At 43.9% G+C, this 22,368-nt stretch overlaps 1 protein-coding gene across 3 annotated transcripts in view; it reads left to right on the top strand.

Annotated features, from left to right (window-relative positions):
• The window catches only part of LOC112258476 (myocardin-related transcription factor A-like), a 64,130-nt gene that overhangs the window by 26,611 nt on the left and 15,151 nt on the right, over window positions 1–22,368 (top strand). Inside the window, exon 1 of one of the 3 annotated variants that reach the window (XM_042326766.1) lies at window positions 1,144–1,419. The exons of the other annotated variants lie outside the window; for them this stretch is intronic. Coding sequence (XP_042182700.1) covers window positions 1,404–1,419 — 16 coding nt within the window. The 5' untranslated portion in view covers window positions 1,144–1,403. Of the gene's footprint in view, window positions 1–1,143; window positions 1,420–22,368 lie in introns of those variants that run through there. 3 annotated transcript variants of the gene reach the window in all.

A 22,368-nucleotide genomic window follows, 5' to 3' on the forward strand; every position in this document is an offset into this window, starting at 1 on the left:
AGGTATATCTCACTGGTCACCCCCAAAGCCAATTTCTACTTTGGCCGCATTTCCTTCCACTTCTCTGCTGCCAATGACTGGAACGAACTACAAAAATCACTGAAGCTGGAGACCCATATCTCCCTCACTAGCTTTAAGCATCAGCTGTCAGAGCAGCTCACAGAGCACTGCACCTGTACATAGCCCATCCAACTACCTCATCCCCATACTGTATTTATTTATTTATTTATTTATTTATTTATCTTGCTCCTTTGCACCCCAGTATATCTATTTGCACATTCATCTTCTACACATCTACCATTCCAGTGTCTAATTGCTATATTGTAATTACTTCGCCACCATGGCCTATTTATTGCCTTACCTCCCTTATCTTACCTCATTTGCACTCACTGTATATAGATTTTTATTTTTTCTACTGTATTATTGACTATGTTTGTTTATTCCATGTGTCACTCAGTGTTGTTGTATGTGTCGAACTGCTGTGCTTTATCTTGGCCAGGGCTTAGTTGTAAATGAGAACTTGTTCTCAACTAGCCTACCTGGCTAAATAAAGGCGGGAATTTTTGTTTTGTTTTTTTGCTAATAGGCGCGAATCAGACAGGTGTCTTGTGCACCATAAAAATGTGACTGCTCATCTAAAGAAAACTCGGTCGACCAATAGCCTGACGACCAGTTGACTAAATGGGGTCAGCCCTAATGGAGAGTGGGAGAATCAGGGTGTAATAATGCCTTTTGAGATCATCTAGAACTTTGTGGCGTATGGGGTTTGACAGAGGAGGTGGCTAGGAGGAGGAGGAGTGGGGAAAGAAAAGGAATCAATCAAAATATGCAGAATTGCATAACTCTGTAGAGGGAAGGAAAGAGAGGGAGATAGGAAAACCTCTAGAGACTGGAGGGGAGAAGTGTTAATGCTTGAGAGGCCGAAAGGGGACCTGTGATGAAGATCAGATCGGCAAGCACCAGTGTTTTCCCTTGTTTTCTGCCTGAGCAACAACAGCAGTGAGTCACATTCTGCCTGCAAGCCTGCCTTTTTAAAGAAAAAAAAGTAGGAGTCGCCCCAGAGAGGTTAAGAAATCAGGGCTGGACTTGGATTGAATCCAAGGAGCAATAAGATAGAAAATCTCACTGCCTCACACACAGGCCTACACACACCCTTTCTGTCAGGGTGTCCACACACTCGCAGTCAGGCACAGCAGGCTAGGGTTGGGTGCAGCCAGTGTTTAGAAGACGCTGTGTTTGTGGATCTTGTGTAGAAATCCTGCTACAGAGAAGGGCGGCATCAAACTTTCTTGTTCTTGGAAACGCGACTCTGCCGGCAGCCTCTCTTTCCTGATGTTCTCTTTGGAGTATGGATCGCTAAAATTTAAGGGAGGTTGTACTTAATCCTTCTAGTGAAGAGGGACATGGCTATACAGTCAGGTAAAGATCTCTCTCTTTGCTGAGTATTTGTTTATATCAGCTTTTTGTTGTGGGTTTTGTCACTGTTTGTGTGTGTGTGTGTGTATGTGCGCGTGTCATAGCGGCAGTTTAACTTTAACGGAGTGTTATATGTTAATGGCCAGGCCCTCCATTGTGTGAAGTATTTATTCCTCTGTCACAGCTTCCTTTAAAGTTTCACAGCCGCTCTGTAGGCCAATTGAACAGAGGAAAATAACTGTAATCACACTGAATCACACTGCCGTAGCCAGACAGCATTATTTTGGTTTTACCCCATCATTTGACGCAAATATAAAATGAGAACATGTATTTCCATTAGATTTCCATCACATTTATTCCTTCTTCTGTGGGAACGGTGACGAAGTAAATGAATGAATGCAATTCTGGCATGTGTTCCTGTATGCTCTGGTGTTTTCTGTGGTAAAGTAACCTTACAACTATCCTACCTGGTTGAAAGAAGAAAGATCACGCTGTAAAAGAAGCCCAGTTGTGGCAGGGGAGCCCGGAGCTGGGGGGCCCTGGGGGGGCTTCCCCGCTAAGAGAGGGGCTGGGGTGGGTTGAGCTGGGCTGGGATGGATGGACATGTGGATGGGCAAGTCAGTGGGGATGATGGATTTGACTGTTCTCTGAGACAACAGCACTTCATTGAAAGCAGCTGGCCTGGCTATGACTGTCCTCTCCCGCAGGATAGATCTGGGAAACTGATCCATGTCCCAGCTTTTCTGACTCTTGTGAAATTTGGGTTGGGACTGCAGAGCACAGATGAGCTAGACCTGCAACCCCCAAAGAGGTTGTCTGACTGGCTGGCTCCTGGATGTTGTGGAGCCCAGCTCAGGGTTTGTCATGTTCAGCATGCTAGCTCCAGGGTTGTTTAGGGTGTGATTGACTGGGACTGTCTGGACAGTCTGGCAGGGCAGGTCGTCAGTCTTGTCCTGTCTGTCACACCTGGCAACAGAGCAAGGTGGGGTATGTTAACGCATGACTAAAGGTGTGGCTCAGGGGTCTAAACTTCTAGAGCTTGGAGAGAATGGTGGGAATAGTCATCGGGTTCTTTCAGAAAATATTCTGTCCGTTTTTAACACTTCTTCTCCCTGTGCAGTGCAAGCCTAGGGGTTTTTCATGGTTAGAGGAACAACATTTATTTGGGGATATAAATTCTTAGAGCCACCTGCGGTTAGGGCATTCCATTAATGTCATCCATGTGAAAAGGGATGTTATTATTTGTAGGCTTCAGGCTACATAATTACATAAATGTACACAAAAACACACGTTGTATGGAAACTTGGAAAGTACCCTAGAGATGTCCCTCTCCCACATTCTGTCCCCCTCTCACATTGCTCTCCGTGTGGGAACTGTGTGATCGGCGGCAGCCTGGAGGCTGTGAAGATTTGTAGCAGTGGTAGGCTGTGGAGGAGCTGTGTGATTGAGTTTATGTAATTTGGAGGGAAGAGTGCCAGCAGCCTGGCAGGGATAGGAGGAGGAGAGGAGAGAAGGGATGAAACAAAGAGAGGAGAGCAGGAAAGGGTTGAGGAAAGAGGTCCTAGAGGGGTCTCGGCTTAGCTAATGCAGGTGAGACACACCACTGTTTCTGTCATCCATAGATTTTCAAGCAGATTTAAGTCAAAACTGTAACTAGGCCACTCAGGAACATGCAATGTCTTCTTGGTAAACAATTCCAGTGTTGATTTTGTTTTAGGTTGTTGTCCTGCTGAAAGGTGAATCTGTCTCCCAGTGTCTGTCGGAAAGCAGACTGAACCAGGGTTTCCTTTAGGATTTTACCTGTACTTAGCGCTATTCCGTTTATTTGTATCCTTAAAATACTCCCTAGTCCTTGCCAATGACAAGCATACCCATAACATGATGCAGCCATCACCATGCTTGAAAATATAAAGAGTGGTACTCTGTGTTATGTTGGATTTGCCCCAAACATAATGCTTATTATTCAGGACATAAAGTTAATTTCTTTGGGGGGGTAAGACGCTACAAGCTTGGCACACTGATATACGTCATCAGAGCGTGCAACAGAACATTGATCTGTCTACACTTGATTTGTTGTTTATATTAAAACATTTGAATTAAATCGATTTTAATTCGAACTAAAGATTTGTTTTGTTTTGCGGGGATTCTGCGAGTGCAAGCTGACTGTACTACAGACACCTGTCCTCGTCGGCGAAAGGCTAAATGTTATCTTTTCGTAAAACAACTGCTTGCAGTAAAGAGCCAACCTGGATACTAAGGAGATCCTGAGGGAAATCGCTGAGTACCAACAGCTTTACGCTATGGAGGAACAACATACTCCATCATGGAAAGATCTGACCACCTCACAAAATAACTTTAACCCGACAAAAAAATAAAAACAGATTCATATACAGACACGGGTGATTTACTTACCGTTGAAGTAGAGGCTAGTGCTCTGACTGGAATCCATGCAACACTGGAAAAATTGTGTGAGGAGGTAGCAGAGCTGAGGGGGAGTTTGGGTTTAGCCAGAGTGAAATTCTCACGCTCCAAGGAGAAAATATGGCACTCACAGCCAAGGTAAAAATCCACGATTCCAGCATGGATTGTCTACTCAGGGAAAATGGGGTGATGATGGAGTCGCTACTAGACATACAAAGTTGTAGCATGCATGAAAATATTTTTTTCTGGGATTCCTGAGGACGCATCCAATGATCCAGAGGGCGCGATCAGAGAATTCATGCAATCCGCCTTGAAACTTCCTATAGAGACTAAACAAGGTGGCTTTTCACTGAGTACACAGACTTGGAGCGACAAGAGCAAGGGTCCCTGACCGATCATCGCAAAATTTGAACACTACCAACAAAAGGAGCTGTTCAAAAGCAGGGGAAGGGAGCTAAAGGGGACGAAATATGGTCCCAATGACCAATTCCCAAGGGAGAGAAACGAATGTCGTATGAGACTGTATCCGGTACAAAGGCAAGAAAGGGAGAAGGGTAAGCGTGCCTTTCTCATTGTGGACAAACTCTATATAGATGGACAGCTATTCCGAGACAGCTCTATAACACTATGACTGTACTAAATTCTACAGGGACTTCAGGTTACGAAAAAAAGAAAGTATGAGAACTGTAAATATATCTGAACACACACGTACTCAATTACATGCTCGCTTACACATACGGACTTACACACACACACCTTATCTCGCTCTCTTCTCTCACTCTCTTTTCTCTTCTCTCCCTGTCTCTGTTGTCGAACTGTTTTGTAATTTAATGTTTATTGTTGATTGTTATTGTTGATTTTTTAATGTATTTGTCTACAAGTTTATATACAGTGGGGAGAACAAGTATTTGATACACTGCCGATTTTGCAGGTTTTCCTACTTACAAAGCATGTAGAGGTCTGTCATTTTTATCATAGGTACACTTCAACTGTGAGAGACGGAATCTAAAACAAAAATCCAGAAAATCACATTGTATGATTTTTAAGTAATTCATTTGCATTTTATTGCATGACATAAGGTCTGTGAGAGCCGGAATTCTTACTGGTTGGTCGGTGACCAAATACTTATTTTCCACCATAATTTGCAAATAAATTCATTAAAAATCCTACAATGTGATTTTCTGGATTTTTTGTCTGTCATAGTTGGAGTGTACCTATGATGAAAATTACAGGAGCCTCTCATCTTTTTAAGTGGGAGAACTTGCACAATTAGTGGCTGACTAAATACTTTTTTGCCCCACTGTATATGATGAACAGAGCGTATCAGTAGCGTAAAAGAGGGGGTGGTGGGTGGCGGGACACAATGCAGATAGCCCGGTTAGCCAATGTGCGGGAGCACTGGTTGGTCGGCCCAATTGAGGTAGCATGTACATGAATGTATAGTTAAAGTGACTATGCATATATGATAAACAGAGAGTGGCAGCAGCATAAGAAGAGTGGTTGGGGGGGAGCACACAATGCAAATTGTCTGGGTAGCCATTTGATTGCCTGTTCAGGAGTCTTATGGCTTGGGGGTAAAAACTGTTGAGAAGCCTTTTTGTCCTAGACTTGGCACTCCGGTACCGCTTGCCATGCGGTAGAAGAGAGAACAGTCTATGACTGGGGTGGCTGGGGTCTTTGACAATTTTTAGAGCCTTCCTCTGACACCGCCTGATAGAGGTCCTGAATGGCAGGCAGCTTAGCCCCAGTGATGTACTGGGGCGTACGCACTACCTTCTGTAGTGCCTGGCGGTCAGAGGCCGAGCAATTGCCGTACCAGGCAGTGATGCAACCAGGCAGGATGCTCTCGATGTTGCAGCTGTAGAACCTTTTGAGGATCTCAGGACCCATGCCAAATAATTTTAGTTTCCTGAGGGGGAATAGGCTTTGACGTGCCCTCTACACGACTGTCTTGGTGTGTTTTGACCATTCTAGTTTGTTGTTGATGTGGACACCAAGGAACTTGAAGCTCTCAACCTGCTCCACCACCCCGTCGATGAGAATGGGGACGCGCTCGGTCCTCCTTTTCCTGTAGTCCACAATCATCTCCTTAGTCTTGGTTACGTTGAGGGATGGTTGTTATTCTGGCACTACCCGGCCAAGTCTCTGACCTCCTCCCTATAGGCTGTCTCGTCGTTGTCGGTGATCAGGCCTACCACTGTTGTTGTCTGCAAACTTAATGATGGTGTTGGAGTCATGCCTGGACATGCAGTCGTAGGTGAACAGTGAGTACAGGAGGAGACTGAGCACGCATCTCTGTAGAGCTCCAGTGTTGAGGATCAGAGCGGGCAGATGTGTTGCTACCTACCCTCACCACCTGGGGGCGGCCCATCAGGAAGTCCACGATCTAGTTGCAGGGGGAGGTGTTTAGTCCCAGGGTCCTTAGCTTAGTGATGAGCTTTGAGTGTACTGTGGTGTTGAACGCTGAGCTGTAGTCAATGAATAGCATTCTTACATAAGTGTTCCTTTTGTCCAGGTGGCAAAGGGTGGTGTGGAGTGCAGTAGAAATTGCATCATCTGTGGATCTGTTTGGGTGGTATGCAAATTAGAGTGGGTCTAGAATTTCTGGGATAATGGTGTTGATGTGAGCCATTACCAGCCTTTCAAATCACATCATGGCTTCGGACGTGAGTGCTTACAGGTCTGTAGTCATTTATGCAGGTTGTCTTTGTGTTCTTGTGCACAGGGACTATGGTGGTCTGCTTGAAACATGTTGGTATTACAGACCCAATCAGGGACATGTTGAAAATGTCAGTGAAGACACCTGCCAGTTGGTCAGCACATTCCCGGAGCACACGTCCTGGTAATCCGTCTGGCCCCGCAGCCTTGTGTATTTTGACCTGTTAAAAGGTCTTACTCAGGTCGGCTACGGAGAGCGTGATCACACAGTCGTCCGGAACAGCTGATGCTCTCATGCATGCCTCAGTGTTGCTTACCTCGAAGCGAACATAGAAGGGATTTAGCTCGTCTGGTAGGCTCGTGTCACTGGGCAGCTCGCGGCTGTGCTTCCCTTTTGTAGTCTGTAATAGTTTGCAAACATGCACAATCTCTCACCATATAAACTCACTGACACACCTTTGTGCACTTTAATTGAAAAAACATAACTTCAGGTTGGTGCTGAAGATGTAATCGGATATAGCCCTTTTATGTTTTATGTTATGTTTGCTTGTGCCACAAGTTGATCTAATTGACTGATGTGGTGTGTTTGCTAGTCAGCTTCATATACAGTTTGTGGGATCAATTCTTAGTGAGCCTGTGATGCTTGGGTCTGGTTGTAACACTGAAAACGCATTGGGGGACCGAGGTTAGGTCTGCTGTATAGCAGTAAGGTTACGTTTCCCTGACACACTGATATAGGCTGAGGTTAATGTTGCTTTGTATGTCCCTAATGGTTTAGTTTCGGATTGAGGGAAGGTAAGCTGATCCTTGATCTGTTCCTACAGGTTATGGGTCAGATTGAGGAAAAGGTAAGCTGACCCTTCATCTGTTCCTACAGGCATCTTATGGTTATGTCCAGATTGAGGAAAAGGTAAACTGATCCCTGATCTGTTCCTACAGGCAGGTTGGTTATGGTTATGGGTCAGATTGAGGAAAAGGTAAGCTGATCCCTGATCTGTTCGTACAGGCAGCTTCTACCCCGAGCTCCCATTGAGAGGCTGCCCACTGTATTTTACCATCCTAATGTTATATAATACTCAACAAGTGAAGACTCAAACAAGAGGAGTATTAAATGGGCAATCTGCAGTTCAAACAATAACAAAGTAAACACCCCACCACTGTGTCACTGCTGAGAGATGGGGCTGGAGAAATGTAACCACTTTCAAATTCACAGACAGAGCAATAGATGCAAGGACTGACCATCCGTGATATCAAAAATTATCGTTTTAACCACGTTTTGAGGCTATACAGTGTTTGTTTACAATTATTATTGTTTACCTAGGGAGTTCAGCAAACATGTTTATATTTTGGGTTCTGCTCGGGTTAGACAGTTGAACTAAGCTTATGAAGCATTTACAAGTTATATTCTACAAGAATCAATGGCTATATATCAAAAATGGAAGTAGTAATCACAGATTGGCCTTTCAAGAAGTGATAGTGGTTCTGCAGCGATATTGATCAGAGATGGGGATGGCTGCTCTTCTATAGACACACTCCAGCAGATGTGACTGTATTACTAGTTACTCCAATACTGTACCACTAGTGAGAGGCTGACTAGGCTTGATGTAATGTTTCCAATATATCTACAATAAATACCTTGGATCTAATGCTACAGCAATATACCACAGTGTGGAGTCTGCTTTCTTTGCTGCACCAACTCAGTGAGGCCTCTGTTAAGAGAAGAGGACAGAGGTGAAGAGATGATTGAGGAAAACACTGGCATAAAAACACATGACTAAAGAGACCTTAACTCTTGTAATTTGATAAATAACCATAACAAAATTAATTTGACTTTGCTGCTCTCTGTTTCTTTTAAATTGTTAGCCTATACGACAGAATGACATGAATCATCCTCTTCTTCCCGAATGAATCAATCTGTTTTCTCTTCGTCACAAGTAACCGGAACCATGTTCCAGACTGCATGCCTGCTGGTGTTTTAGGGCCTGGGCCGTAACTGTAAGGGGAATGATATGGCATCTGTTTTCTGTGAATTAGGCTAGGGGCGTATGTGGTGCAGAATGAAGTGATCTCAGATGTCTGTTATATAACAGAACTATTACCAAAGCAGAGCGCCTGGAAAAGGAACCCCCTTTCTCTATTTCCTTTCTCTTTCTCCTCTCCTTGTCTTTCTTTCTCTCTCACTGCTCAAAACCTAACTAGCTGAACTCAGCCTCACCTCATTCCCTCCCTCACCTCATTCCCTCCCCCCCCCTCTCTCTCCCTCCCCCGCCCTCTCTCTCCCTCCCTCCCCCCCCTCTCTCTCCCCCCCCCCCCCTCTCTCCCTCCCTCCCCCCGCCCTCTCTCTCCCTCCCCCCGCCCTCTCTCTCCCTCCCCCCCCCCTCTCTCTCTCCCTCCCCTCACTCTCTCCCTCTCTCTTCCACTCTCCCTTCCTCTCTCTCCCTCCCTCTCTCTCTCCCTCCCTTCCCCTCCCTTCCTCTCTCTCTCTCTCTCTCTCTCTCCCTCTCTCTCTCCCTCTCTCCCTCTCTCTCTCTCCCTCTCTCCCTCCCTCCCTCCCTCTCTCTCCCTTCCTCTCCCTCCCTTCCTCTTCCTCTCTCTCCCTTCCTCTCCCTCTCTCTCTCCCTTCCTCTCCCTCTCTCTCCCTTCCTCTCCCTCTTTCTCTCCCTTCCTCTCCCTCTTTCTCTCCCTTCCTCTCCCTCTCTCTCTCCCTTCCTCTCCCTTCCTCTCCCTCTCTCCCTCTCCCTCTCTCCTCTCTCTCTCCCTTCCTCTCCTCTCTCTCTCTCTCCCTTCCTCTCCCTCTCTCTCTCTCCCTCTCTCTCTCCCTTCCTCTCCCCTCGCACTCTCTCCCACTCTCCCTTGCTCGCACTCTCTCTCCCACTCTCCCTTGCTCGCACACTCTCTCCCACTCTCCCTCTCTCGCCCTCCCTCGCTCATCCTCTCACCCTTCTCCCTCTTATGCTCTGCTATGCCATATTACCAGATGCTAACAGCTGCCCCTGATTGCTCTTTCCTTCCCTCTCCCTTCTTCTCGCGCTCTCTGGCTATCCCTCTCCTGCTGACACTGTCTACCCCGCTGTCTGTGTCTGTCTGCCCCGCTGTCTGTGTGTCTGTCCTTTGCTCTCTCTTACTCAGTCTGCTGAATAGTGAGGCGTGTTGTTTTGAGTCAGCGTGGACACTGATCATGTGTGCTTGCTATCACTCACCATCAAACCCTTCTATTTACTCTGCATGGTATTATCCACAAGGTGCTGTCTTGCAGACTGTGACTTTACAACTGGAGTTAGCATATATCTGGTTTGTTGGGGAGAGATATAGTACCCGCAAACCAGATGGGATGGTGTATCGCTGCAGAATGCTGTGGTAGCCATGGTGGTAAAGGCACAGTCAACTTCGTGTATGTAAACTTCTGACCCACAGGAATTGTGATACAGTGAATTATAAGTGAAAAAATCTGTCTGTAAACAATTGTTGGAAAAATTACTTATGTCATGCACAAAATAGATGTCCTAACCTACTTGCCAAAACTATAGTATGTTAACAAGAAATTTGTGGAGTGGTTGAAAAACGAGTTTCAATGACTCCAACCTAAGTGTATGTAAACTTCAGACTTCAACTGTATATAGAAGATAGCCCTAATTGGTAAAAGACCAAGTCCATATTATGGCAGGAACAGCTCAAATAAGTAGAGAGAAACAACAGTCAACAACATCATTACTTTAAGACATGAAGGTCAGTCAAGCCAGAAAATTTCAAGAACTTCGAAAGTTTCTTCAAGTGCAGTTGCAAAAACCATCAAGCGCTATGATGAAACTGGCTCTCATGAGGACCGCCACAGGAAAGGAAGACCCAGAGTTACCTCTGCTGCAGAGGATACATTTATTAGAGTAACCAGCCTCAGAAATTGCAGCCCAAATAAATGCTTCACAGAGTTCAAGTAACAGACATATCTCAACATCAACTGTTGAGAGAAGACTGTGTGAACCAGGCCTTCATGGTCGAATTGATGCAAAGAAACCACGACTAAAGGACACCAATAAGAAGAAGACTTGCTTGGGCCAAGAAACACGAGCAATGGACATTAGACCGGTGGAAATCTGTCCTTTGGTCTGATGAGTCCAAATTGGAGATTTTTGGTTCCGAACAGGGTGTCTTTGTGAAACGCAGAGTAGGTGAACGGATGATCTCTGCATGTGTGGTTCCCACCGTAAAGCATGGAGGAGGTGCGATGGTGTGGCGGTGCTTTGCTGGTGACACTGACGTTGATTTATTTAGAATTCAAGGCACTTGTTTTTGTGAAAATGTTGCATGCTGAATGCCAGGCTTAATGCTATGCTAGGCTATCAATACTGTTACACAAATGCTTGTTTAGCTATGGTTCAAAAGCATATTTTGAAAATCTGAGATGACAGTGTTGTTAACAAAAGGCTAAGCTTGAGAGCTAATATATTTATTTCATTTCATTTGCGATTTTCATGAATAGGTAACGTTGCGTTACGGTAATGAGCTTGAGGCTGTATTCACGATCCCGGATCCGGGATGGCTAGAATCAAGAGGCTCTTGAAGCTACCCATCCCGGATCCGCGATCGTGACTACGGCTCAAGCTCATTAGCATAACGCAAAATGCGAAAAAATATTCTTAGACATATTTAACCTCCACACCTACACAAGTCCAATAGCTCAAATGAAAGATAAACACCTTGTTCATCTACCCAGCAAGTCAGATTTCTAAAATGTTTTACGGCGAAAACATAGCACACATTTATATTAGACCACCACCGAAACAAAAGGCAAGCGGCGGCCATTTTGTCCCAGAAAATATAAAATTTAAAAGTAGGATTAAAAAATAAATAATTCACTAACCTTTTGAAAATCTTCATCAGATGACAGTAATATTACATGTTACACAGTACATTTTTTTTTTTTTTCAATAATATGCCATTAATATCCATAAATCTCTGTTTACAATGACGACATTTCAAAAATGCTACTCAAAATGTCCGGAGAAATTATGATAGCTCCGACAGATAACGTCAGATAACAAGCAATAAACATGACTAAATATACATGTTCTACATATAGTTACAAAGATACACTTCTTCTTAATACAACCGCTGTGTTACATTTATTTTTAACGTTACAGAATTCGTTCACTAGTCTATGCTATGAGTCGGCGCTCAGATATTAGCAGTGTCTCCTCTACGTTTGGAGTCCACAGAAACCCAAAATAACCACATAAATATTCCCTTACCTTTGATGTTCTTGATCAGAAGACGTAGAAGGAGTCATACTTACCCAATACATCGTTTGGTTTCAAGTTGTGCGTCTTTGTATTAGCATATGCTAACAGCATCAGCTGAAATGCACCCAAAATAACTTCTGCTCCTTCTGGTCCCGCACTCTTGCGCATCAAACTTCAAAATTACATATTATATGTCGACTAAACTGGTCAAACTAAGTGCAGAATCGAGCAAAATGATGTTTTTATCATGTAAAACAATGATAATCGCAAACAAACGAACCGGCTTCAACTGGTGTCTATTGGAAAAGAACGTTCTCCAAATCGGCCAAGGCGCAATAGAGTGCATGTATGTGAGAGTGAACCGGGCATTTTCGCCCGCCAAAGGATGAGGGAGCGCGAAATTCAAACAATGAACGTGCCAATTGAAAGCAGACATCGCGCTGAACAAATACATACTGTTCCCAGATCGGTAGCTGCCTGGGAAGGGTGAGGGCGATGACGTCAAAGTTGACCCAACTTTTCTCTTGACAAGAGAGAGTTTGGGAGAAAGGCTGCCCTGAGAGTTCTGCTTTACATACAGACATAATTTAAACGGTTTTAGAAACTTTAGAGTGTTTTCTATTCAATAATGATTATTATATGCATATATTAGCAATTTTGGAAAAAAATATTTTCAGTTTACTATGGGCACGCACTTCCTCCAAAGGGGGCAGTATTCAGCCATAAGCTCAAGAGGTTAAAAACCTCTTACAGCTACCCTCCAGCTACTGCCTGAAGACATACCCAAATCTAACTGCCTGTAGCTCAGGCTCAGAACCAAGGATATGCATATTCTTGATTTAATTTGAAAGAAAACACTCTGAAGTTTGTGTAAATGTGAATTGAATGTAGGAGAAAATAATAAAATAATAAAAACCATATGTTTTTTCATTTTTATTGTTGTATCTTTAAAATGAACAAGACAAAACAAACATTCAGGTGGGACGATGGGGACAATTTCAGTGAAAAACATAAGAGGGCATCAGTACTAGTGCAAAGTTTCAGAATGATAACTTCCAAAATGAGTGTGCTACATGACATTTATCATGAAGTCACCCAGGTGTCCCACACAAGTAGCCCAAATGTACCCAAGTGGCCAAATTGGTGAAGTTACACATTTTTGAATGGAATAACTATATACAAAATACCAAAATGGTATTATAACACACACCCCCCCCCCCCAAATGGAGAATTAACATGAAAATATATACATTTACAAAATAACACTTTCAATATTTGGAAGACCCTCAGTCCTCTACACAATATTGTGCTGCTGATGCCAGGTGCCATAGCAGTCTCTTTCTGCTGTGAAGCAGAGGGTCACCAAGCATGTGATGCAGGTGATGGGGGACTTCATTTTGCAAAGAACACTGCGACGCCTCCATGCTGTGCCCTTTTGGCCCTGAGGCACATCCATGCCTGCAGAAATTAATTTGGGCAGATGAACACCACTTGTGGCAGGAGCTGGATGAACCAGCTTCAGTGGGGGATGGACACCTTGGCACTGGGGGCTCCCATTCGGAGTCAGTGTCACTGTGAAAGAAAATGTTCAGTTAGAATAGTTTCACAGGTGTAGCAGTGGTAAGGTGTTGGGACTGCTGTTGGAACTCTGCTGTTGGGACAGCTTTATGTAGGCCCTAACAGTTTGTGGGCACCGTAAAACAGTGCCCACAGTAAAATGTTTGGATTCAGGTGGATTGCTGTGTCCTCACCTTTGTTCTGATCATTTCCTCATAGTCTCCAAAGTGTTCCGTTTCAGTTTTTATTATGGTTATGCGTAGGCATCTCATATTTCTTCAGTTAAAAACATTTCAATTCGGCCCTCTCCATATAGGCCAATTCCCATGAGTGTAAAGGGTTAAAATCATTAAAAGAAAAAATGTGATACAAGGCTAAGAAGTGGTTTTTAGTTTCACATATTAAATAAAATAATAATAAATCAAATAAAAGAATAGTTTCACATATGAGCCCTGTATCAACAGGTATAATAAACAGATATATAGAGTACAGGGAACATAAGGTTGAATATATTATTATAGACCTGCCAGATCTACTGTCTCATTTATATTATGACAGACCAGCTAGATCCACTGTCTTTATTATATTATGACAGACCAGCTAGATCTACTATCTCCATTTCACTTTGGACATTGTTGTGGGCCTGCCCTCCCCTCAACAGCCTCAAATAGGCTATTTCATGTGGGGGTGGGGTGGCAGACACACACATCTCGCATTACATTTTTATATATTGCTACAAACAAAATGTAAATCACAAATAATATTTTATATTATTAATTTCAAACAACGGCATTAGCATGAGAAGAACTTACCAGTCCAAAACGATGTCCTCTCCGTTCAAAAATTATTCCTCCATTTGGGAATCGCTAATTTAATCGTCCTCCAACAATCTGTCTCACTTTCCCGACCAATTTCTTCTAAAATTGTGTGTACATCTGTATATCTAGACTTAGATTTAGCTTTCCCTGACTTAGTCGCCATACTGATTGATATATAAACAGCTGAAGATGCGCTTTACCAAAACAACGCTGTGCGTAACTTGCGTGGCTCCTTCCGGTATGAATCTTCAATGGCGAATGACCCTCTTTACGCCGGAGTTTACTACATGGGTTGGTCTTCCAACACATAAACATTACATATTGCTGTTTACCTCAGCTCATTGGCTATCTACCCAGCTAGATTTCAAGACGATCAGTGGTCATTGGGTTAAAATACAGTCAATCAACGAAACAGCGGTCATATCATTGGTGCACAATGATGTCATTACTTGTTGTCTTCAAATCGGTTTCCTTTAGTCAATACGTCCCGCAAAATGACCCATCAGGTTCGGTTGTGTTACAAACAAACCAGTTGATTGCAATGAAACCAAACATGACTGGAAAAGTCACGTTTAGTGTGTGTATTTACATCGAATGTGTCGTCGAAAGTTAGTTAAAGTTAGTTAAGTTAAACATTTTAAAGGCAGTGCTCCCAAATACTTATTGAGTGTATGTAAACTTCTGACCCACTGGGAATGTGATGAAATAAATAAAAGCTGAAATAAATCATTTCACATTCTTAAAATAAAGTGGTGATTCTAACTGACCCTTAAGAATGTGAATATATCCACAGGGAATTTTTACAAGGATTAAATGTCAGGAATTGTGAAAAAGCGAGTTTAAATGTATTTGGCTAAGGTGTATGTAAACTTACAATTTCAACTGTACCTTGTCACATCACAACTAATTGGCTCAAACGCATTAACCTCTTCGATATAGGGGGCGCTATTTTAATTTTTGGATGAAAAACGTTCCCGTTTTAAACAAGATATTTTGTCACAAAGATGCTCAACTATGCATATAATTGACAGCTTTGGAAAGAAAAAACACTGGTGTTTCCAAAACTGCAAAGATATTGTCTGTGAGTGCCACAGAACTGATGTTACAGGCGAAACCCAGATAAATATCCAATCAGGAAGTGCCGCATTTTTTGAAACCGCCTCATACCAATGACTCCTTATATGGCTGTGAATGAGCTACGAATGAGCTTACGTTTTCCACGTTTTCCCCAAGGTGTCTACAGCATTGTGATGTCTTTTTAGGCATTTCACTTGAAGAATGGCTGTAAGGGACCATATATGGCATGTGGTCACATGGTGTCTCCCGCAGAAAACCTTGCGTAAAATACCGAGGTAGCCATTTTTCCAATCGCTTCTTATGAAAAACCAACTGCCTCGACGGATATATTATCGAATACATATGTTAAAAACACCTTGAGGATGGATCCTAAACAACGTTTGCCGTGTTTCTGTCGATATTATGGAGCAAATTTTGAAAAAAGTTTGGTCTTATAGTTGTAGCATTTTCCGGTCGTTTTCTCAGCCAAGCATGATGAACAAATGGGAGCTATTTCGCCTACAAAAATAATATTTTTGGAAAAAAGGAACATTTGCTATCTAACTGGGAGTCTCCTGAGTGAAAGCATCTGAAGTTCTTCAAATGTAAATGATTTAATTTGGTTGCTTTTCTTATTTTCATGAAAATGTTGCCTGCTGCCAGGCAGAGGCTAGCATAGCATTATGCCATGATAAACTTACACAAATGCTTGTCTAGCGTTGGCTGTAACGCATATTTTGAAAATCTGAGATGACAGTGTTGTTAACAAAAGGCTAAGCTTGTGTTTGAATATATTTATTTCATTTCATTTGCGATTTTCATGAATAGGAAAAGTTGCGTTATGGTAATACACTTGAGGCTATGATTACGCTCCCGGATACGGGATTGCTAGTCGCAAGAAGAAGGAGGAAACAATTCCACAAACTAACTTTTACCAAGACACACTTGTTAATTGAAATGCATTCCAGGTGACTACCCTCATGAAGCTGGTTGAGAGAATGCCAAGAGTGTGCAAAGCAGTCATCAAGGCAAAGGGTGTCTACTTTGAAGAATCGAAAATATATATTGTATAACACTTTTTTGGTTACTACATGTTTTCACTACAGCATACCACCCTGTATCCCGCTGCTGGCTTGCTTCAGAAGCTAAGCATGGTTGGTCCTGGTCGGTCCCTGGATGGGAGACTCAGATGCTGCTGGAAGTGGTGTTGGAGGGCCATTAGGATGCACCCTTTCCTCTGGTCAAATAAATATCCCAATGCGCCAGGGCAGTGATTTGGGGACATTGCCCTGTGCAGGGTGCCATCTTTCGGATGGGACGCTAAACGGCTGTCTGACTCTGTGGTCACTAAAGATCCCATGGCACTTATCGAAGTAGGTGTTCTAACCCCGGTGTCCTGGCTAAATTCCTAATCTTTCCATCATACCATCACAGTAACCTAATCATCCCCAGCTTACAATTGTCTCATTCATTCCCCTCATCTCCCCTGTAACTATTCCCCAGGTTGTTGCTGTAAATGAGAATGTGTTCCCAGTAAACTTACTTGGTAAAATATTTTTTGGATTATATTTAAGTTATTTCATTGTTTCGATGTCTTCACTGTTATTCTACAATGTAGAAAATAGTACAAATAAAGAAAAACCCTTGAGTCAGTGTGTCAACTTTTGACTGGTACGGTACTGTTTGTGGGCAGAGATTCAGATTGTAACTGTGAATGAATGGTAACAGCTGCGTGGGAGAACTCTATCACTAACAACACCACGTGCGCGCGCGTGTCGTGACTGAGGAGCCGCAAGCAGAGCAGTCTCTCTCTGGGCTCATCTCTGCTGCTGCCTTCCTTTTTCTCTCATCCCTCGTTCTCTCTCTCTTTCATATTTGGCTTTACCCTGACGATTTCCACCGTCTCATTGGACACCTTTGTAGAGCAGCTCTATCGTTTCTAGCTGACTGTCACGACGAGAGAAAATGAGGGAAGGATGGAGAGACAGAGAAGAAAATAGACGTTCTGACCTGGAAGACAGAAGACGACAAGCTTTCTTGAATCGAATCACATCCCCTTTTTTTATATAATTTTCAAGCTACTTTTTCTTAAATTCTGACCGTGCTTGTGAAAGGTTGATTATCTGGACAAGCAATGAATAAGACTAACGTCTTCTCCCTGCCTCGATGTAGGTGAAAGGAAAGTCAATACGATCTTGATTTCGTCGATTGCAGACGAGACCTCTTTTTAGAGACCCGCCTGCCTTTAGCTCTATATCGGTGGCCACCGCTATATCAGCGTCCATTCAAGACTTGAACGACGACACCTCTTTATGAAAGTTCATGTTTACAGATAATTAATAGCAAGTCTAAATAATAATGCTTGACACCAACCACTTCCTGTCCTTTGAGGCCGCCCCCTTGGACTATGTTCCAATGGGGGAAGAGCTGGACAAGCAAGACTTGAGGATGGACTACGAGAGACAAACTTATCACAGCCTAAAAAAGGTGGGTGGGGTTAGAAGACTAAAAAAGGTGGGTGGGGTTAGAAGACGAAAAAAGGTGGGGGGAGGGGTTAGAAGACGAAAAAAAAGGTGGGTGGGAGGGGTTAGAAGACTAAAAGAAGGTGGGTGGGAGGGGTTAGAAGACTAAAAGAAGGTGGGTGGGAGGGGTTAGAAGACTAAAAGAAGGTGGGTGGGAGGGGTTAGAAGACTAAAAGAAGGTGGGTGGGAGGGGTTAGAAGACTAAAAGAAGGTGGGTGGGAGGGGTTAGAAGACGAAAAGAAGGTGGGTGGGAGGGGTTAGAAGACTAAAAGAAGGTGGGTGGGAGGGGTTAGAAGACTAAAAGAAGGTGGGTGGGAGGGGTTAGAAGACTAAAGAAGGTGGGTGGGAGGGGTTAGAAGACTAAAAGAAGGTGGGTGGGAGGGGTTAGAAGACTAAAAGAAGGTGGGTGGGAGGGGTTAGATGACTAAAAAGGTGGGTGGGAGGGGTTAGTGACTAAAAAGGTGGGTGGGAGGGGTTAGATGACTAAATAAGGTGGGTGGGAGGGGTTAGATGACTAAAGGTGGGTGGGTGGGAGGGGTTAGAAGACTAAAAGAAGGTGGGTGGGAGGGGTTAGAAGACTAAAAGAAGGTGGGTGGGAGGGGTTAGAAGACTAAAAGAAGGTGGGTGGGAGGGGTTAGATGACTAAATAAGGTGGGTGGGAGGGGTTAGAAGACTAAAAGAAGGTGGGTGGGAGGGGTTAGAAGACTAAAGAAGGTGGGTGGGAGGGGTTAGAAGACTGAAAGAAGGTGGGTGGGAGGGGTTAGAAGACTGAAAGAAGGTGGGTGGGAGGGGTTAGAAGACTAAAAGAAGGTGGGTGGGAGGGGTTAGATGACTAAATAAGGTGGGTGGGAGGGGTTAGAAGACTAAAAGAAGGTGGGTGGGAGGGGTTAGATGACTAAAAAAGGTGGGTGGGAGGGGTTAGAAGACTAAAAGAAGGTGGGTGGGAGGGGTTAGAAGACTAAAAGAAGGTGGGTGGGAGGGGTTAGAAGACTAAAAGAAGGTGGGTGGGAGGGGTTAGATGACTAAATAAGGTGGGTGGGAGGGGTTAGAAGACTAAAAGAAGGTGGGTGGGAGGGGTTAGAAGACTAAAAGGTGGGTGGGAGGGGTTAAAAGACTGAAAGAAGGTGGGTGGGAGGGGTTAGAAGACTGAAAGAAGGTGGGTGGGAGGGGTTAGAAGACTAAAGAAGGTGGGTGGGAGGGGTTAGAAGACTAAAAGAAGGTGGGTGGGAGGGGTTAGAAGACTAAAAGAAGGTGGGTGGGAGGGGTTAGAAGACTAAAAGAAGGTGGGTGGGAGGGGTTAGATGACTAAAGAAGGTGGGTGGGAGGGGTTAGATGACTAAAGAAGGTGGGTGGGAGGGGTTAGATGACTAAATAAGGTGGTGGGAGGGGTTAGAAGACTAAAAGAAGGTGGGTGGGAGGGGTTAGAAGACTAAAGAAGGTGGGTGGGAGGGGTTAGATGACTAAATAAGGTGGGTGGGAGGGGTTAGAAGACTAAAAGAAGGTGGGTGGGGGGGTTAGAAGACTAAAAGAAGGTAGGTGGGGGGTTAGAAGACTAAAAGAAGGTGGGTGGGAGGGGTTAGAAGACTAAAAGAAGGTGGGTGGGAGGGGTTAGAAGACTAAAAGAAGGTGGGTGGGAGGGGTTAGAAGACTAAAAGAAGGTGGGTGGGAGGGGTTAGATGACTAAAGAAGGTGGGTGGGAGGGGTTAGATGACTAAATAAGGTGGTGGGAGGGGTTAGAAGACTAAAAGAAGGTGGGTGGGAGGGGTTAGAAGACTAAAGAAGGTGGGTGGGAGGGGTTAGAAGACTAAAGAAGGTGGGTGGGAGGGGTTAGAAGACTAAAAGAAGGTGGGTGGGGGGGTTAGAAGACTAAAAGAAGGTGGGTGGGGGGGTTAGAAGACTAAAAGAAGGTGGGTGGGAGGGGTTAGAAGACTAAAAGAAGGTGGGTGGGAGGGGTTAGAAGACTAAAAGAAGGTGGGTGGGAGGGGTTAGAAGACTAAAGAAGGTGGGTGGGAGGGGTTAGAAGACTAAAAGAAGGTGGGTGGGAGGGGTTAGAAGACTAAAAGAAGGTGGGTGGGAGGGGTTAGATGACTAAAAAAGTGGGTGGGAGGGGTTAGATGACTAAATAAGGTGGGTGGGAGGGGTTAGATGAGTAAAGAAGGTGGGTGGGAGGGGTTAGAAGACTAAAGAAGGTGGGTGGGAGGGGTTAGATGACTAAATAAGGTGGGTGGGAGGGGTTAGAAGACTAAAAGAAGGTGGGTGGGAGGGGTTAGAAGACTAAAAGAAGGTGGGTGGGAGGGGTTATAAGACTAAAAGAAGGTGGGTGGGAGGGGTTAGGGGTTAGAAGACTAAAAGAAGGTGGGTGGGAGGGGTTAGAAGACTAAAAAGAAGGTGGGTGGGAGGGGTTAGAAGACTAAAAGAAGGTGGGTGGGAGGGGTTAGAAGACTAAAAGAAGGTGGGTGGGAGGGGTTAGAAGACTAAAAGAAGGTGGGTGGGAGGGGTTAGAAGACTAAAAGAAGGTGGGTGGGAGGGGTTAGATGACTAAATAAGGTGGGTGGGAGGGGTTAGATGAGTAAAAGAAGTTGGGTGGGAGGGGTTAGATGACTAAAGAAGGTGGGTGGGTGGGGTTAGAAGACTAAAGAAGGTGGGTGGGAGGGAGGGGTTAGAAGACTAAAAGAAGTTGGGTGGGAGGGGTTAGATGACTAAAGAAGGTGGGTGGGTGGGGTTAGAAGACTAAAGAAGGTGGGTGGGTGGGGTTAGAAGACTAAAAGAATGTAGGCTACCCCAAGATGTTATAATTCAAAAGTTTATTGTCTAGCACAAGCTTTGGGTTTGGTTCTGTATGGTGACCAGACTTCTGTCAAGCTTCATCCATCCCCTTCTTGCTCCTTTCTTATTGATCCGTGTCGTGAACCATAATAAGTCAAAGGCTTCGGTCATTCCTCATATATCTCCCTGGTTGTGGTGTGTAATGATCAAGCTAATGTCCAAATGGTGAGGTCATTGGATGATTACTGTGCTTTCCAAATAGATTTGTTCCAATGGCCATGCTAAGTGTTCGGCCATGCCAAGTGTGTGTGTGCATGTGAGTTCATAAGGGAGACTTCGAGCTATGTGTGTGTGGGAAAGTGGAAGGTATACCAAGTCAGTTGCAGAACTGAATGCATTCGACTGAAATGTGTCTTGTGCATTGAACCCAACCCCTCTGAATCAGAGAGGTGTGGGGGGGGTGCCTTATTCAACGTCATCGACGTTCTGGGAACAGTTGTTGTTGGGGCTTAATTGCCTTGCTCAATGGCAGAATGTCAGATTTGGGGATTTGAACCAGCGACATTTTGGTTACTGGCCCAACGGTTTTAACCGTATGTGTGTGTACGCACGCACGCACGCACGCACGCACGCACGTACGCACAGTAGGTGTGGGCTATGCTGTGCCAGGTCTGGAGGCCCTTTGGTGACAGTGGCAGACATATTTAATTAGACCTAATGACACATGAGCACACTGTTGGCCCTCCTCCCTGTTCTTTTGTCTCTCTTTTTCTCTCTCACACTCTCTCTGCATTCTCTCTCTCTCATCTCTCTTCTCTATCTCAATTCAATTTAAAGGCTTTGTTGGCGTGGGAAACATATGTTAACATTGTTGAAGCAAGTGAAATAGATAATAAACATTAGTGAAATGAACAATACAAATTTACTGTAAACATTACACTCAGAAGTTCCAAAATAGTAGACATTTCAAATTCCATATTTTGTCTGTATAGAGTGTTGTAGCAATGCGTAAATAGTTAAAGTACAAAAGGGAAAATAAATATGGGTTGTATTTACAATGGTGTTTGTTCTTGACTGGTTGCCCTTTTCTTGTGGCAACAGGTCACAAATATTGCCACTGTGATGGCACACTGTGGTATTTCACCCAGTAGATATGGGAGTTGATCAAACTTGGGTTTGTTTCGAATTCTTTGTGGATCTGTGTAATCTGAGGGAAATATGTGTCTCTATGGTCAAACATTTGGCAGGAGGTTAGGAAGTGCAGCTCAGTTTCCACCTCATTTTGTTGGCAGTGTGCACATAGCCTGTCTTTCTGTACAGCACTTTGAGATATCAGCTGATGTACGAAGGGCTATATAAATAAATTTGATTTGATTTTGAGAGCCAGGTCTGCCTACGGCGACCATTCTCAGTAGCAAGGCTATGCTCACTGAGTCTGTACATAGTCAGAGCTTTCCTTAAGTTCGGGTCAGTCACAGTGGTCAGGTATTCTGCCACTGTACTCTCTGTTTAGGGCCAAATAGAATTCTAGTTTGCTCTCTCTCTGCATTCTCTCTCTCATCTTTCTTCTCTCTCACTCTGCATTCTCTTATCTTTATTCTCTTTCTCAATTCAATTTAAGGGCTTTTTTGGAATAGGAAATATGTAAACATTGCCAAAGCAAGTGAAGTAGATAATTTTAAAAAAGTAAAATAAACAATAAAAATTAACATTAAACATTACACTCACAAAAGTTGTAAAATAATAGAAATTTCAAATATCATATGTGCAAATAGTTCAAGTACAAAAGGGAAAATAAATATAAATATGGGTTATACTCTGCATTCTCTCATCTTTCTTTCTCTCGCTCTGCATTCTCTTCTCTCTCTCGCTTTCTCTCTCATCTTCTCTCTCTTCTCTTCTCTCCTCTCTAACTGT

The sequence above is a fragment of the Oncorhynchus tshawytscha genome, linkage group LG01 (assembly GCF_018296145.1).
Source record: "Oncorhynchus tshawytscha isolate Ot180627B linkage group LG01, Otsh_v2.0, whole genome shotgun sequence".
In the NCBI taxonomy this organism is placed as follows: Eukaryota; Metazoa; Chordata; class Actinopteri; order Salmoniformes; family Salmonidae; genus Oncorhynchus; species Oncorhynchus tshawytscha.